The sequence below is a fragment of the Danaus plexippus genome (assembly GCF_018135715.1).
Source record: "Danaus plexippus chromosome 13 unlocalized genomic scaffold, MEX_DaPlex mxdp_15, whole genome shotgun sequence".
In the NCBI taxonomy this organism is placed as follows: Eukaryota; Metazoa; Arthropoda; class Insecta; order Lepidoptera; family Nymphalidae; genus Danaus; species Danaus plexippus.
Genome location: NW_026869849.1, coordinates 2,039,578 through 2,054,490, shown reverse-complemented (window position 1 = coordinate 2,054,490; position 14,913 = coordinate 2,039,578). Strand labels below are relative to the sequence as shown.

Here is a 14,913-nt window from a genome sequence, read left to right as displayed (position 1 = left end):
TTTATTTTTCAATTTTAATAATACTAAAATATGATTAATATGTATTTTTGTTTATTTTTTATAAACTGAGGGAAATACAATTACTTTAAAGCTTTGGTTTTAATATGGTCATAAAATCACAAATATTGGGTCTGATGAAGATATGTGTTGTAAATGATCGTCTTAAATTATAAGAAATAAGATGCATAATAATTGTTTACCTTGATATTGATTACCATATTATTTGTTCGTGGCCAACCCGCTTGTCAGCTTACAGCGATGAAAAGCCGTATGAAAGGGAGTCTTATGTCTTACGTACATATAAAAATATTATCAGATAATAAATATTTATATCAATATTGTTAAATTTATGACACTTATTTGATAAATCTCCGAGCGAACATATCTGTTGTGTCACAGTTTTATATGAGAAACTGAATGTATTATGTATTAAAAAAATAAAATAAGACGAGTTTTTTTCCCCAGTTTTTGGGGTTATCCTGCTGATCAAGAATGGAAGACCCTGTTGTAAGTCCGAAGAAATCATGGAAAATTTTGAAGAATGCTGTGGTGATGAGCTTAGCGTTCATGATCCATTTCACGGCATATAATGTTGGTATTATGTATATTTTTATTCAAATCATATGTACCTAATGAGAAGAATTGCTTATTTTTTTTCTAATGCATATAATGGTATAAATTGTAGGGTACAGCCAATCTTCAAAGTTCCATTAATGCGGAAGCCGGTTTGGGTACAACGTCGCTAGCAGTTGTTTGTGCAGGATTCATTATTTCTAATATGTTCCTACCTCTTATAGTCATCAAGTAATTTGAAATATCAATAGTTTTAGTGCTTCTTTCGTGATTAAGGAATTAAAGATGTCGTTTCCTTACAGATGGCTCGGAACCAAATGGACAATATCCTTGTCATTCCTAGCTTACCTACCTTACTTTGCCGCACAGATGTACCCTAGTTTTTATACTTTAATTCCAGCGGCTTTCATTATGGGAATAGGTGGAGGACCTCTTTGGTGTGCAAAAAGCACTTATTTGTCTGCCGTAAGTAAAGTTCGCAATCTTTGCAGACAAATTTGTAACCTTAACTTGAACTTCAGCTATGTAAGATTTTAAATACCTTTCAGGCAGCCGAGGCTAATACAAAGACTTCTAATCTGTGTTTAGAGGTTTTATTGGTGCGTTTCTTTGGAATATTTTTTATGATCTATCAACTGAATCAAGTTTGGGGAAATCTTATTTCATCGTTAGGTTTGTTTTTTTTTACTGAGGACAGTGTAAAATATTGAAATTTACGAATTATTTATGTATTTTTTTGTAACTTAACAAAAAAAACTGTTGAATTAATTTTGCTTGATTGCAGTTTTATCGTCGGGTGATAATTCAGCAGCTGTTACGGCTATAAATGACACCATGATAGCTGAGCTTTGCGGTGCTAATTTTATGCCAAGTGCACATGCAGATGAAGCATTACAGCGACAACCTCCAGAAAAGATTCAGATGATTTCAGGTTAAGTTGTAAATTTATTTATAAAGTTACAAAGCAAATTTCAAGAACTGCTACCGGTAAATACCTAAAACGTTTAAAAGTTAACGGGACAGACAACATACCTGGTGGTGTTGGTAATAATTTTCAGGAGATTGAGAAAGAGCTGAAAGTCAGCTTTAACGATTGTTTAAAAACATGCTGCTCATATTCTTTGAGAATTTTTTAAACATTTGATTTTTTTTTTTTTTAATTTTATTAAGAATTTTTCCCGTTCTTTAATTTCATTTCAAGAAATGTTATGCCCTTTGAGTGATTTTTTGCGATTAATGTGTTTAAATAAAATCTCACATAGTTTACATTTTACAACTTTCACTTAACTGTTGGAAAAAAATATAAATAAAAATACAATTATAAATTATGTATAGGTACATAATATTTAATTATATATTTACCCAAATATAGGTATATATTTGGGGTGTACAGTTGCTGCATCCCTTTTAGTTGCTGTTGGTGTGGACTCCATTAAGAGGTTTGTACTCTTGAAAATCGTCTAAGAATAACCGTTATTAAAAAAAAAACAGTTAAAATATTTAAATTTATACTTTGTTATGATGCAGTAATAAAATTGATCAGAATAATGCCAGTAAGTCTGGAATACATCTGCTGGCTACCACACTTAAACTACTCGTAGAGCCTAAGCACCTCATGTTAGCCAGTATTAACGTTTTTGTTGGCATGCAACAAGCTTTCTTTGGGGCTGATTTCACTGCCGTAAGTGTGTTTTGGATATATATTATTTATTTGGTAAATAAGTTTTTTATTCAGTATCATTCGAACAAAAAGAAAATTACCTCTGCACATGTTTTAGTTTTCCATGACGTTCCGTTAATAATTTTGAATAAAAAACCTTTATTTTCTACAAAGTCACTGTAATCAAATTCAATAGCAATGAGATTTCTTTTAAAGGCGTTTGTCTCTTGTTCTGTTGGCGTTGGAACTGTCGGGTTTGTTATGATGACTTTCGGCTTCGCCAACGCCTCAGGGTGTGTTGTTATGGAGCAAATGGCTAAGGTATTACTATGACTCTTTTAGAAAGCATAATTTTAAAATTCAATACAACTAAATATATTATGTTATCCCTTTTCAGACAGTAGGACGTCTACCACTTATTATAGCGGCTTTTATTATTCATGGTTCACTAATGGTGACACTCCTCACATTTAACCTCCAACCAAATCAGCCTGTAGTCATGTATGTCATTGCATGTCTGTGGGGATTCTGCGATTCTATTTGGGCGGTGCAAATTAGCGGTAAGACACATACAAAGTTTTAACATTATGAAAAAAATATTTGTTCTTTAATATATTTTTTGTTTTTTTAGCGTTCTATGGAATAGTTTTTAAAGGCAGAGAGGAAGCGGCGTTTTCCAACGTAAGACTCTGTGAGTCATTTGGCTATATTATTGCTTACATAATTTCTCCACACCTGAAAACTGGTGTAAAGACTTATATCCTAATGGTGACTATGTTGGTTGGAGTGGTGCTATACATCATAGTGGAATTTAGGGAAAGGAAAGCCAATACATCGACCGAAACATCAGAACCACAAGAGAAATATATTGATTTTGATAACAAAGCTTTCGAATATTCTAAGTAAATAACACTTATCTATAGGAGGTGTAATGTATGAAATTGTTATTAGGAAAAAAATACTTTTATCAATTAGAAGTAAGTGTTGTTAAAACCACCTTTTATTTTAGGTATTTATAATTTGTTAAAGAAAATAAATTTAAGACATTTAAGAAACTGTGCTAACGCTAATGCAATACATTTGATGACATATTAAATAATGATAGAAGAATAAGAATATTTTTTTGGTTTTGCTCATAATTTTGACATGATCACTAATCCCATAGAACTATAAATTCGTATAAAATTTAACACAGAAAAGATAAACCGCATAGTGTGCATAAAAATATATAAAAAATCTAATATTATGTAAGCAATTATTTCAGTTTAATATATAACAACTTAAATAAATCATAAGATATCTAAAAGAAAGTGGAAAACGGCTATAGAGTTTTAATTTAGCAATACACACACATACATAACACGCACACGCACACGCATATATTGACCTCAAAATCACGTACCTATTTTCACATTGGGTGTTAAAGATAAAAGTTAAGAAAGACCATCACGAAATGGTAGTGACATGCGCCCAAACGAAAAATAAAATGTACTCCTTTAGATAAGACAATATCAAGAGTAATATATTTTCTTATTGATGATTTTAATATACGCGTTTTTTGTCTATTTATAATTTAACAATATCCCACGTCTCACCTTCACGAAAACCACGTTGTATGCCAATCATTGTTGTTAATGGTATCTTTTTTAAATTATTGAAAACAATTTGTATTATTATTAGTTTTATGTTGTGAAAACTAAATTGAGGGTTTTGAGACCAACAATAAAGGATTTTGTTAAAATTAGAATAAAAACAATTATGTTTAATTCATTTTAGTTACTTAGTTTTTAGACAAAGCCAGCAGAAATTAAAATCTATTTATAATAAACAAAATGCGATGAGGTTCATCTTCGTCTTCTAATCAATGTTTTTTTTTGCTCCTGTATAAATAAAGTATACACAAGATGCACACCTTAATATATGTATGTTTTATCCTGTTAAATAATCTGTTATATAAATAATATATAAAAATATCTATAGTTAAAACATCGTCTCTATTTTTATTAACATTCCAACAATAAATTATATTTCATAGCACGTGGTTCAATAGCTTGTTCATTTTAAAATATGTTTAAAGTTTATTTGTTTAACTAAAATACAACAAAAATACTTTTGCTAGGAATAAATACAATACACACCAGGTGTAAAAACTAATTCGTTTATTACGAGAATGGCGATTGTGTTTGTTTATGACACGCATGGTTCTGGTGTTCACCATAGATAGGTCTAAACTTTGTTAGCTTGAGAACTTTTTCATAACGGTCTAATATAAATATGAATCACGTTTACTTCTTACTACTTATTGGCATAAGGGGAAATAATTCAAAAGAATTAAATCCTCAAACTTTCACCATCATCATTATCATCAGCATATGGGAGCTCACACGGAGAAGGTTTGAGAATTAATCACCACGCTTGCTCGATTTCAAACTTGTAATTTTAAAAGTATAAGTCTAGGTTTTTTCAAGATGTTTTCCGTCACCGACTGTCAGTGGTGTCTAAATAGAAAGTATGTATGTCTCGGAAAAATCACTTTGGTACTTGCCAGGTTTCGAACCCGTACCCTCATGCACGAGAGGCGTGCATGAGGGTACTGAGGCGGACTTTTAACCTCTAAGCCACCACGACGTCAAACTTTATTAATTATTATGATTTTTTTATTGCTTTATAGACGGTCATCGGAAATAAAAAAATCGAAAAAAATATGGATGGTGTTTATCTGAAATTTAATGTGGCAATATTACTAATGTGTATATTTTTATTTCAAGGTCTCACAACACCGTATCTCCGTCAGACATACTTCTTTTCGACTTTTTATTTTGTGAACTCTGATCACAGAAATCTAATTCCATATTCGGGCTGTTCAACTGTGGAGTAGGATTTAATGTAATGGATTTTTTTTCCTTATATTCCAGTACAAAATAGAGCAGCACTCCTATAACCATTGTCAACAATAGAATGAAAGTCTTCACATTAGTTCGTAGATAAGGTGATATAAAATATGCTATGACAAATCCAATTGATTCATAGAACCGAATACTTGAAAATGCTGCCTCTTTTCTATCTGCGAAGATAATTCCGTAGAAAACTGAAAACATAAAAATAAAACATTAAAATAGAAAGAGAAAACATTATCAAATCTCGCTTTCTTTTATCTTCTTACATACAACAAAACTTCCTGTACACTACCTATGCACACTATTACAAGATAATCTTGGATTTGTGAATAGGATTTAAAATTATTGCACGATGTTTTAATAGTTTTAATTAATAATAATTGTTTCAGAAAACTCGTGTTTCAATATATTATATGCGTTTATTTTTGAGGGTATGTCAATTGTAACAGAAAATGTAAAGGAAGGGTGCTCCTGGGAAAAACTAATTTCTTGTTACAGTATATTAAATAACTTAGAAATAATCGCTAATATGTAGTCTAGCTCACGCAAAACCAAAGATACTACTAGCAAGTGGCACCATTAGAACTGAATACTACCCAAGTCATTGAGAAACATAAAGCTTTCCTAGACTAATAAAAGTGAATAAAATGAAGTAAACTTATATCAAAATCCTCAAAATGTAAAAAACATGGTGTCACTATTTACTTCCTAAGAATCTTGCTTACGGATTCTTAATTATTAATGAGAAACACATAAAAGTTTACTATACAACTAACCAACTTAAAAAAGCACTAAATATTGAAATATATTAAAACCGGTTGAAGTAAAATATAGAAGCAAAATAAATGTTTAGCTCACCACTGCTCTGAACCATCCAGACAGAATCGCATAAGCCCCACAGACATGCAAGGATGTACACAACAAATTTCTGATTAGACTGTGGGCTCCAAGACAAAAGAAATACCAGTATAAAGCAATGGGTTACAAAGGCTGCAATCATAAGCGGTAAACGTCCGACTTTCTAGGACGTAAAATTATGTTAATAATTTTGATACATTTATACTGAGACGAAAATCTTAGAGTTGTTTAAAAAAAACACCTTCGCCAATTGTCCAACCGTAACACTTCCTATGGCGTCAACTAATCCATAAGTCATCATAACAAAGCCCACTATTCCAACACCTATTGCGCATGACACGAATGACTGAAAAATAGTTTGTTTCCATTTGACTTTATAATCATTAGTTATTGGATCACACCGTATGGTTACAATTCAAGAAATGACAATATCGAAGACTGCTTAAAATATCTATCTATTAAAAATATTACTTTCATTAGAAGGGTTAAAATGTAAAAGATATAAGAAGTTAGATGAAGCAAAACCACTGTCATTATAATAAACAATCTCACCGCTGTGAAATCAGCTGCAAAGTAAGCTTGTTGCATCCCTGTGAAGATGTTGAAGAAAATCAACAAGATTTGCTTAGGATCGATAAGGACCTTTAACGTTCGAGTCATTACAGAACCATTCATTGACGTATTTTTGTTATCTTGGTTGCTAAAATTAATGCCAGAACAATATTCAAATAAATATTTTTTTTCCAAAGTCAATTCATGATCAATTTTCCTCAATAACTAAATAATTTTTTGAACAATTTTTACTCGATTATAGAAAGTTTATTAAACAATTGAAAGAATATGCCAAATTAATATAAACAACACTATAATAAAAAATATTTTAAATTGAGAATAACAGCTTTTTACCTTTGTATAGGATCAACAACAATAGCAACAATGAGGGCTGCAATTATCGTACAACCGACAAATATACCTACAAAACACAAGAAGTTTTATATAAAAGACTATTATTAATAGTAGAATTTAAATTGATAATATAGAATAGAAAATATATATATATATATTTTTATTTATTATATATATTTATATTTTCTATATATATATATATATATATGTCGGAGCGTCAGAATTAATTATGATTTTATTTCCATTTTATTTTACAAATTATTACGAATTAGCTGGCAACGTCAAGCAGTTAGCTTGAGTGAGGTCACCCCGGTGTCGGTTTTGACGTGGGACAACTGACAGAGAAAAAAGGGAATGTCACCGACATTTTTGGAGTGGATGAACTCGCTGCGTTACCAACTAAATCTTGTTCCATCGTTCACTATGTCTGATAATGAGCTATCTTCTGATCCTCCGTTATCAGAAGTGGGAGTTAAGTCCTCAGGAGCGAAAAATTGTTAGGGAAAACGTTAACCAATTAATTTGTTTTAATTAATTAATTGTTAGGAAAAAAGTTAACCAAATATTATTCGTCCCAGTTTTTCACCTTTCACCAGTATCCTTGGTCTCCTATTTTAGGCAGCTTGTTGCGGGATTCTCACAGACAATGGCACCGTTATACGCGTTGACTTCGAGCTCTAATAGTAAACTAGATTGGAAGTCTGAGTATGAGGTGGTAAGGCAATAAATTATTTCCAAGCTACCACGGGAGCCGGTTTTTATGATCTACGATCCAGATCTACAGATCGAGTTGCATACTGATGCAAGTGCGGTTGGATACGTTTCGGTGCTTATGCAGAAAAAGCAGGTAAGCTGCATGCAGTTGCTTATTTTAGTAAACGTACTACAGCCGCAGAGTCGAAATACCATTCATACGAGTTGGAGACTCTACCGGTTGTAAACGCGGTTAAGCATTTGCGCTACTATCTACATGGTCGCAAGTTTATCGTACTAACCGACTACAACTCCCTTCAGTGAACTTACAAAAGGCTGGATTTGACGCTTCGAGTTCAAAGATGGTGGACATTTCTCCAGGACTTTGACTTTGATGTAATTCATATTGATGGTAAGCTTATGGCACATGCGGACTTCTTTTCACGAAACCCTCTTCCAGTCAAAGAAGCTCACACGCACCATTCACAGGTACAGTCAAAACAAATTACTATTACTGAGTTCACTAGTAATTGGCTTTTAGCAGAACAACAGCGTGGCGAAGAAATTAGTAAGTTGGTGAATGACCTTAAAGCTAAGAAGTTGCCTGACGATATTGCAAAGACTCACGAGTTCAGATCGGGTGTCTTGTATCGCAAAATACAGCGTCGGGGTAAGTCCCGTTTCTTACCTAGGAGGTGGTCCGTCATTAATGGTGTGCATGAGGGATTGGTGCATTTGGGATGGGAGAAGACCTTAGAGAAAGTGTACGAACTTTACTGGTTCTATAAGATGACCAAGTACGTGAGAAAGTTCTGTGACAATTGCATCACATACAGAATTTCAAAGTCGCAATCTGGCAAAACACAGGCCAAGCTTCACTCCATCCCAAAGATAGCGATCCCTTGGCATACTTTACACATAGATGCCACTGGGAAGCTTAGCGAAAAAAGTGATAGTAAGGAGTAGGTTTTTGTAGTTATCGATGCTTTCACTAAGTTTGTTTTGCTCCACCATACCTTACACATCGATGCGACTAGTAGTATAAAAGCAGTTAAAGCTAGAATCTCTTTGTTTAGTGCGCCTACACGAATCGTTGCAGACCAGGGCAGATGCTTTGCCAGCAAAGATTTTAAAGAGTACTGCGATTCTGCTAACAATAAACTACACCTTATTGCCGCTGGTAGTTCTCGGGCAAACGGGCAGGTCGAACGTACAATGAGCACTCTTAAGGGGATACTTACTGCCGCCGAGACTAGTAAACGGTCGTGGCAGGAAGCTTTGCCAGATGTACAACTAGCACTAAACTGTTTACAACACAGAGTCACGGGGTTAAGTCCTCTGGAATTGCTTATTGTCAAGGTTGTTAGGCCAGTAGACATTTTGTTAGCTAGTGATGTAGAGCCCGAAGTCGACCTGATTGTTGTACGAGATCAGACAATAGAGAACATAACTAGAAATGCCCAGTATGATAAGATACGGTTTGATGATAGACTCCGTAGGATGCCTGGAGCAGACTATGACGACTATGACTCTGACGATGACTTTGCTGTGCTATCTACTAGTTCTTGTTAAAACTATAAAATTAGCGATATGTTATAATGTCGGATGCTGGGATGGTTGTCCAGGGCATGTTCGGACACCAGCACGGTTATCCATGTGTTGTCGGATGCTAAAAGGAGGTTGTCCATGGCTTGTTCGGACTCCGTTCAGTTATCCAGGTATAATAACTTTATGTGAGGTTGTCCATGGCTTGTTCGGACGCCGACCTGATAATCCTGATGTTGTCGGATGCTGTAAGGATGTCCATGGCTTGTTCGGACTCCGTTCAGTTATCCAGGTATAATAACTTTATGTGAGGTTGTCCATGGCTTGTTCGGACGCCGACCTGATTATCCTGATGTTGTCGGATGCTGTAAGGATGTCCATGGCTTGTTCGGACTCCGTTCAGTTATCCAGGTATAATAACTTTATGTGAGGTTGTCCATGGCTTGTTCGGACGCCGACCTGATTATCCTGATGTTGTCGGATGCTGTAAGGATGTCCATGGCTTGTTCGGACTCCGTTCAGTTATCCAGGTATAATAACTTTATGTGAGGTTGTCCATGGCTTGTTCGGACGCCGACCTGATTATCCTGATGTTGTCGGATGCTGTAAGGATGTCCATGGCTTGTTCGGACTCCGTTCAGTTATCCAGGTATAATAACTTTATATGAGGTTGTCCATGGCTTGTTCGGACGCCGAATTTAGTACCCGCGTATATTATAATCGAAAATGATGTTCGTTATTTGATTATTAGTATTCTGAATCATAGTTTACTTAAGTTAAATTTGATTGCTAATTTATGGTTGTACTTTGGTTGTTGTAATAATTTTGCTTTATAAAAGAGGATTAGTTGTTTTCTGTTTGCCATAAAATAATTAAGACTATTCCGAGTTCTTTATTTGTGCCAGGTTGGCCGAGTGGAAATTTTTATCTACTGCAGAACCTTTTCTATTTTCACACGAGGACGTGTGAGATGTCACGATGGCCGTGTCGGAGCGTCAGAATTAATTATGATTTTATTTCCATTTCATTTTACAAATTATTACGAATTAGCTGGCAACGTCAAGCAGTTAGCTTGAGTGAGGTCACCCCGGTGTCGGTTTTGACGTGGGACAACTGACAGAGAAAAAAGGGAATGTCACCGACATTTTTGGAGTGGATGAACTCGCTGCGTTACCAACTAAATCTTGTTCCATCGTTCACTATGTCTGATAATGAGCTATCTTCTGATCCTTCGTTATATATATATTTCTATATATATATATATATATATTCTATATATGTATATATATATATAATATATTAGCAGAACTCAAGTATTTGCTAAACTTGAATGATATAAAAATATAGATATACATGTTTGATTAGGTGTTTATGCCTCAAATCAACAACTACCTGCTATAATTTGTATTCTTTCCTTTGGTTGCACCTGCAATGCTTTGTCCGCGTCTGTGCTTGGAAAATAGTTAGCACCGCACAATGTTGGTATGATGGAGTCATTAACTGCTGTAACTGCTGCCTCGTTATCTCCTAATGAAAGCACTATAAAGAAAGCAATGAAGAGCATGAAGAAATAGCTACAAATAACTTCAAAGAAGAGAAAAAAAATATTGTTATGAAAACGGTTTAATTAAAAACTAAAAGTAACAGACCTAGAGATGAAATAAGGTTTCCAAAAACCTGATTTAATTGGTAAATCATAAAGAAGATTCCGAAAAAGCGGGACAATAAAATATCCAAAGAGATGTTGGATATATTTTTATGATCCTCGGATGCCTGAAACGTATATACAGAAATGTACTGTATGACTATTCTAAGTTTGTTAAGTTTACATAGTCATAGTATATACGAAGCGGTGCCCGATTCTGTTTGTCCGAACAAACATCTATGTTAATCAAGAGTGTTCGATAACTTATGAGTGAAAAACTATTAACGCTTCGTATGTATTGTCACGATGTAAACTTGGACTAGGAATATACAGATCGTTACTATTCTCATGTCTTATTCATGACTCACTGCACATAAATAAGCACTCTTTGCACACCATAGCGATGCTCCGCCAAATCCCATTATCCAAGCTGTTGGTATGAGAGTGTAAAAATTTGGATACAGCTGTGCAGCGTAATATGGCGTATAAGCTAGAAAGGATATACATATCGTCCATTTGGTGCCGATCCATCTGTAGTAATTAAAACATTTCTATTACAACAGTAACATTAAAAGAATTAGTTGAATATAAACTATAATTATATTACTTAATAAGCAGAACTGGTAGAAACATGTTTGACACTACAAATCCTGCACAGGAAATGCCCAGAGCTAATGTACCTAACCCAGCATCCGCATTGATCGAACTCTGAAGGTTTATTGTACCCTGCAAAAATATATTAAGCCGATGGAAGATTATTTTAAAAGAATAAAGTTCAAAATAGAGTTCAATATAAACTAACGCTATAGGCTGTAGAACTTATCATAAAAGCTATACTTATCGCCACAACATTTCTCGCAATATCATATGTCGTCTTTGGTCGGTCTACAACTTGAGAACTTCTAATAATTAGTTTCATTTCCAAGAAAACAAAAATCACTGCGAGTAATTTTATAATCCTGGGGTGATCTGAAAAAAAAAAAACAAAACAATACATTGTAATATAATTCGTAAATTTATATATATGTTCTTAAACTGAGTTAAAGTGCTCTCAGACGATTGTCAGAGATGATTTATGTTGGGGTCAAAAGTAAAAAAGGCAGTACAGTGGCGAGTAAGGCAAGAAAGATTTATATAAACTTAAAATATTAACTCCATATATCTTATTTTCAAAATTGATTTTAATTTTAAGTATCTAAGACTAAATTTCAGCAGCACACTATACCTTCATAGGTGCGTAGTAAATACAGATATAATATTTATATAAGGAATGTTATAGTCCATAGACCTACACCTGAACATACAGATACACTTCACCAAATATAAATAATTTTTCAACCGTGTAAATAGTAAAAACTATGTGTGAGCTAACACCGATACGAATAGTGACGACAGTTAGAAGTAAGCCACCTATTTTATTACGTTCATATAAATTAAACGTATAATTTAATGTACTTATCGTTTTTCGGTCATAATTAAAGAACCTGTTTTCATTTGATTAAATATGTATTGTTCATATATATATATATATATATATATATATATATATATATTCACAGTCCTGCCAAAAATATTGCTACAAGTTCCGCCGAGGCCTGAAAGAGAGATTGTAACAGAGATCAAACAAGTCCACTCCACCCTGGAGTAACAATATAACAAGAAGAGACCCATAAGTGTGAATACGGTCCTCATAGCCCATGTGGAATTATGAAGGAGAAAATCGCTTTTATATAAAATAAACACAGAAAAATGCCCTACGTTGTTGAGTTTGTTAAAATTCAATCGATAATAGCATTGAGGAAAGTAAATGATATTTGTTGTTACCATATTCGTTACAAATTCTTGATTACACAATCTACGTTTTCATTAAAACTTACATAGCGCTTCAAAAAATATAGATAAATTCCACATTATACTAAGTAACGCAGGGTCGTGAGCGACTTTGACTAGCAAATAAAATTTATAATTATTTACCTCATTTACATATAAGTTAATTGACTATCTTTAAATCATTTATTTATTACGAAATGTATTTTTCCATTTTTGTGTCATTTTTATATTTCAGTGTGACGGAATCTTGTGGTTTTATCTTGATTAACTTTGAATATTTTATTTAGATCCTGTTCCTGGAACATCGTTTTACATTTTGTGATAAACATAGTGTGGAAGATCTGAGTTAAATATTTTGTTATGACGACGTAAACAAGTGTGTGTGAAGTGTCTTCTAAAGCTAATACAAATTAATTTCTCTGTTTTATCGACAAACCGCAATCACTCGGACTTTGATGTAATTGTAGGAAAATCAGATATGATATTTTTTTATAATAGAACCAAGTTTGCAATAGATAGTCGCCAAATATATCATACATGAAAAAACAAAAAAAAAAAATACCTTTGAATATTTCTTTTAATGTAAGAAATAATAATTTAAATAATAACCTACAATTAATGCTTATGCCATATACAATTCTTATAATGAAAGTAATAAGATAAAACCGTCAGCCCGATTTTGCGATGAAGATGTAACCTGCTGGAGCCCTGGTTACGATAGTGATCATGGACTGTATCCTTGCGGCATGACTTTAAAGACATTTAAGAGATTTTTTTATCGTGATTACTTGTCGAGGATCAGCTGTTTCTATTGCAAGAAAATCAAGTAAAATCTCTTATTTACATACATGAAAGACATGAAGGAATACAAGGCAGCCGTGCATCAACTGGAGAAATAGAATAAGGGGTTCACATAATCTTCACATATGTAGCAGTTGTGGGAAATTGTTACCGTAATATAAATATATAATATATTTTAAGCCCCTTGCAAGAAATATCTATTTTTAATAAATACTTTATATAAAATTATCTTGTTTCATTCGGAAAATGTTTAGTTAATTGTTGTCTATATGTTGAAATATAGTTTTGTTAATTGGGTTCATAAAAGAAACCTGGTTTTATTTGCTTAATTATTCCACATTAGGTAACTAAGTTATCTCTGTCATCTGAACGTCCATGATGAAACGATAGTGAGGGTCGTGCATAGAGATATCTGATAAGGTAGGAAAGATATATGATAATGTTTCATTTATTTAAACTCATAACACCAGAGCTCACAGCTAATATTTTCTATTAACTGATACTAAAATAAGTAATCATAAAATAAGAATTATTATTAGGCGTTAGAAGCGGCTGGTCAAAAAATGTTTCTATTTACTTCCGACAGATGGCACTTTAACTAATTTTAGAAAATCGGTAATGAAGTAATTATTATCATAAATATTTGAACACTCGTATCAGTAGATGTATGAGTATGTGAGTAAGAATATAACAATTTAGGTTTATCCTTTTTATTAGGTTTAGGGTATGCAGGGCTTTTTTGCATCTATACTCCACTGGTAGATATATAAAATAAAGTTTTTATGTGGCGCCAGAATATGACTGAAGAAATATATTGAAAATTACAATAAAAGATTATGAAATAACAATTTCAAACCCTTTCAATAACTTTTTAAATACTTTTATGAGCTGTAACCTTTCAGTTTTTCAAAGAGCACGTACCTACACTCAACTAAGTATTCTTTGAGTACAACAAATTGTGAAAAAGTTAAGACTTCAACGTATCAATTTATCGAGGAAATTATGATTTTAATGGAGCAATTGTTAGTTAAGAGCTAAAGTACAAAAGACGTCAGGCGTTGATTTTTCTCACGTATGTTTTAAGTTTTAAACAAGTCATAATAATAATAATTATAGGTAATTATGAAGTTCACAATTTTACTAATTACTTTAGCTTTTTAAAACATAAACTACATCGGCGAGTTTTTTGTTCTAATAAATACTCGTACAATGTTACCATATAAAAATTTTATAGCTTCCCATAAATTCTTAGCTCATATTAAATAATAATGATTTGTTTTTGAAGAACTAAAATGGAGTTTATTTTCGAATCATTACTTAAAGATAAGCTACCAAGAGAATAATACTGAAAATATTGAAAGTTGCCACAGTAACGGACTAAAATTGATAGAGCTGGGTTTCGGACTTCGGTAACATCAAATGAAAGTGAGAATTCAAGTGTATTATTTCCCATACCTATGATTCTGAATATAAGGAAAGCTTAAAAACCATTTACATAAAAAAAA

General features: G+C 32.9%; 2 protein-coding genes across 3 annotated transcripts; one reads left to right on the top strand and one right to left on the bottom strand.

Moving 5' to 3' along the window:
• Positions 1–3,302, top strand: LOC116770470 (UNC93-like protein). 2 transcript variants are annotated; one of them, XM_061527764.1, is made up of 11 exons: positions 1–294; positions 466–591; positions 686–804; positions 876–1,038; positions 1,122–1,245; positions 1,358–1,504; positions 1,946–2,012; positions 2,101–2,254; positions 2,450–2,554; positions 2,631–2,793; positions 2,865–3,302. In XM_061527764.1, exons 2-11 carry the CDS (start codon positions 493–495, stop codon positions 3,137–3,139), a joined length of 1,416 nt encoding a protein of 471 aa, XP_061383748.1. In that variant the 5' UTR covers positions 1–294; positions 466–492; the 3' UTR covers positions 3,140–3,302. The 2 variants fall into 2 exon arrangements, with proteins under 2 accessions (XP_061383748.1, XP_061383747.1); XM_061527763.1 differs by having other exon boundaries at positions 1–591.
• Positions 3,303–3,829: 527 nt separating this feature from the next.
• Positions 3,830–12,144, bottom strand: LOC116770453 (UNC93-like protein). The gene is made up of 11 exons (XM_032661934.2): positions 12,003–12,144; positions 11,580–11,746; positions 11,385–11,503; positions 11,146–11,308; positions 10,782–10,905; positions 10,525–10,671; positions 6,895–6,961; positions 6,541–6,688; positions 6,230–6,334; positions 5,989–6,151; positions 3,830–5,321 (listed from the first exon to the last, which is right to left on the bottom strand). The coding sequence occupies exons 2-11, from the start codon at positions 11,694–11,696 to the stop codon at positions 5,005–5,007; spliced, it is 1,470 nt and encodes a 489-aa protein (XP_032517825.2). The 5' UTR covers positions 11,697–11,746; positions 12,003–12,144; the 3' UTR covers positions 3,830–5,004.
• Positions 12,145–14,913: the final 2,769 nt, after the last annotated feature.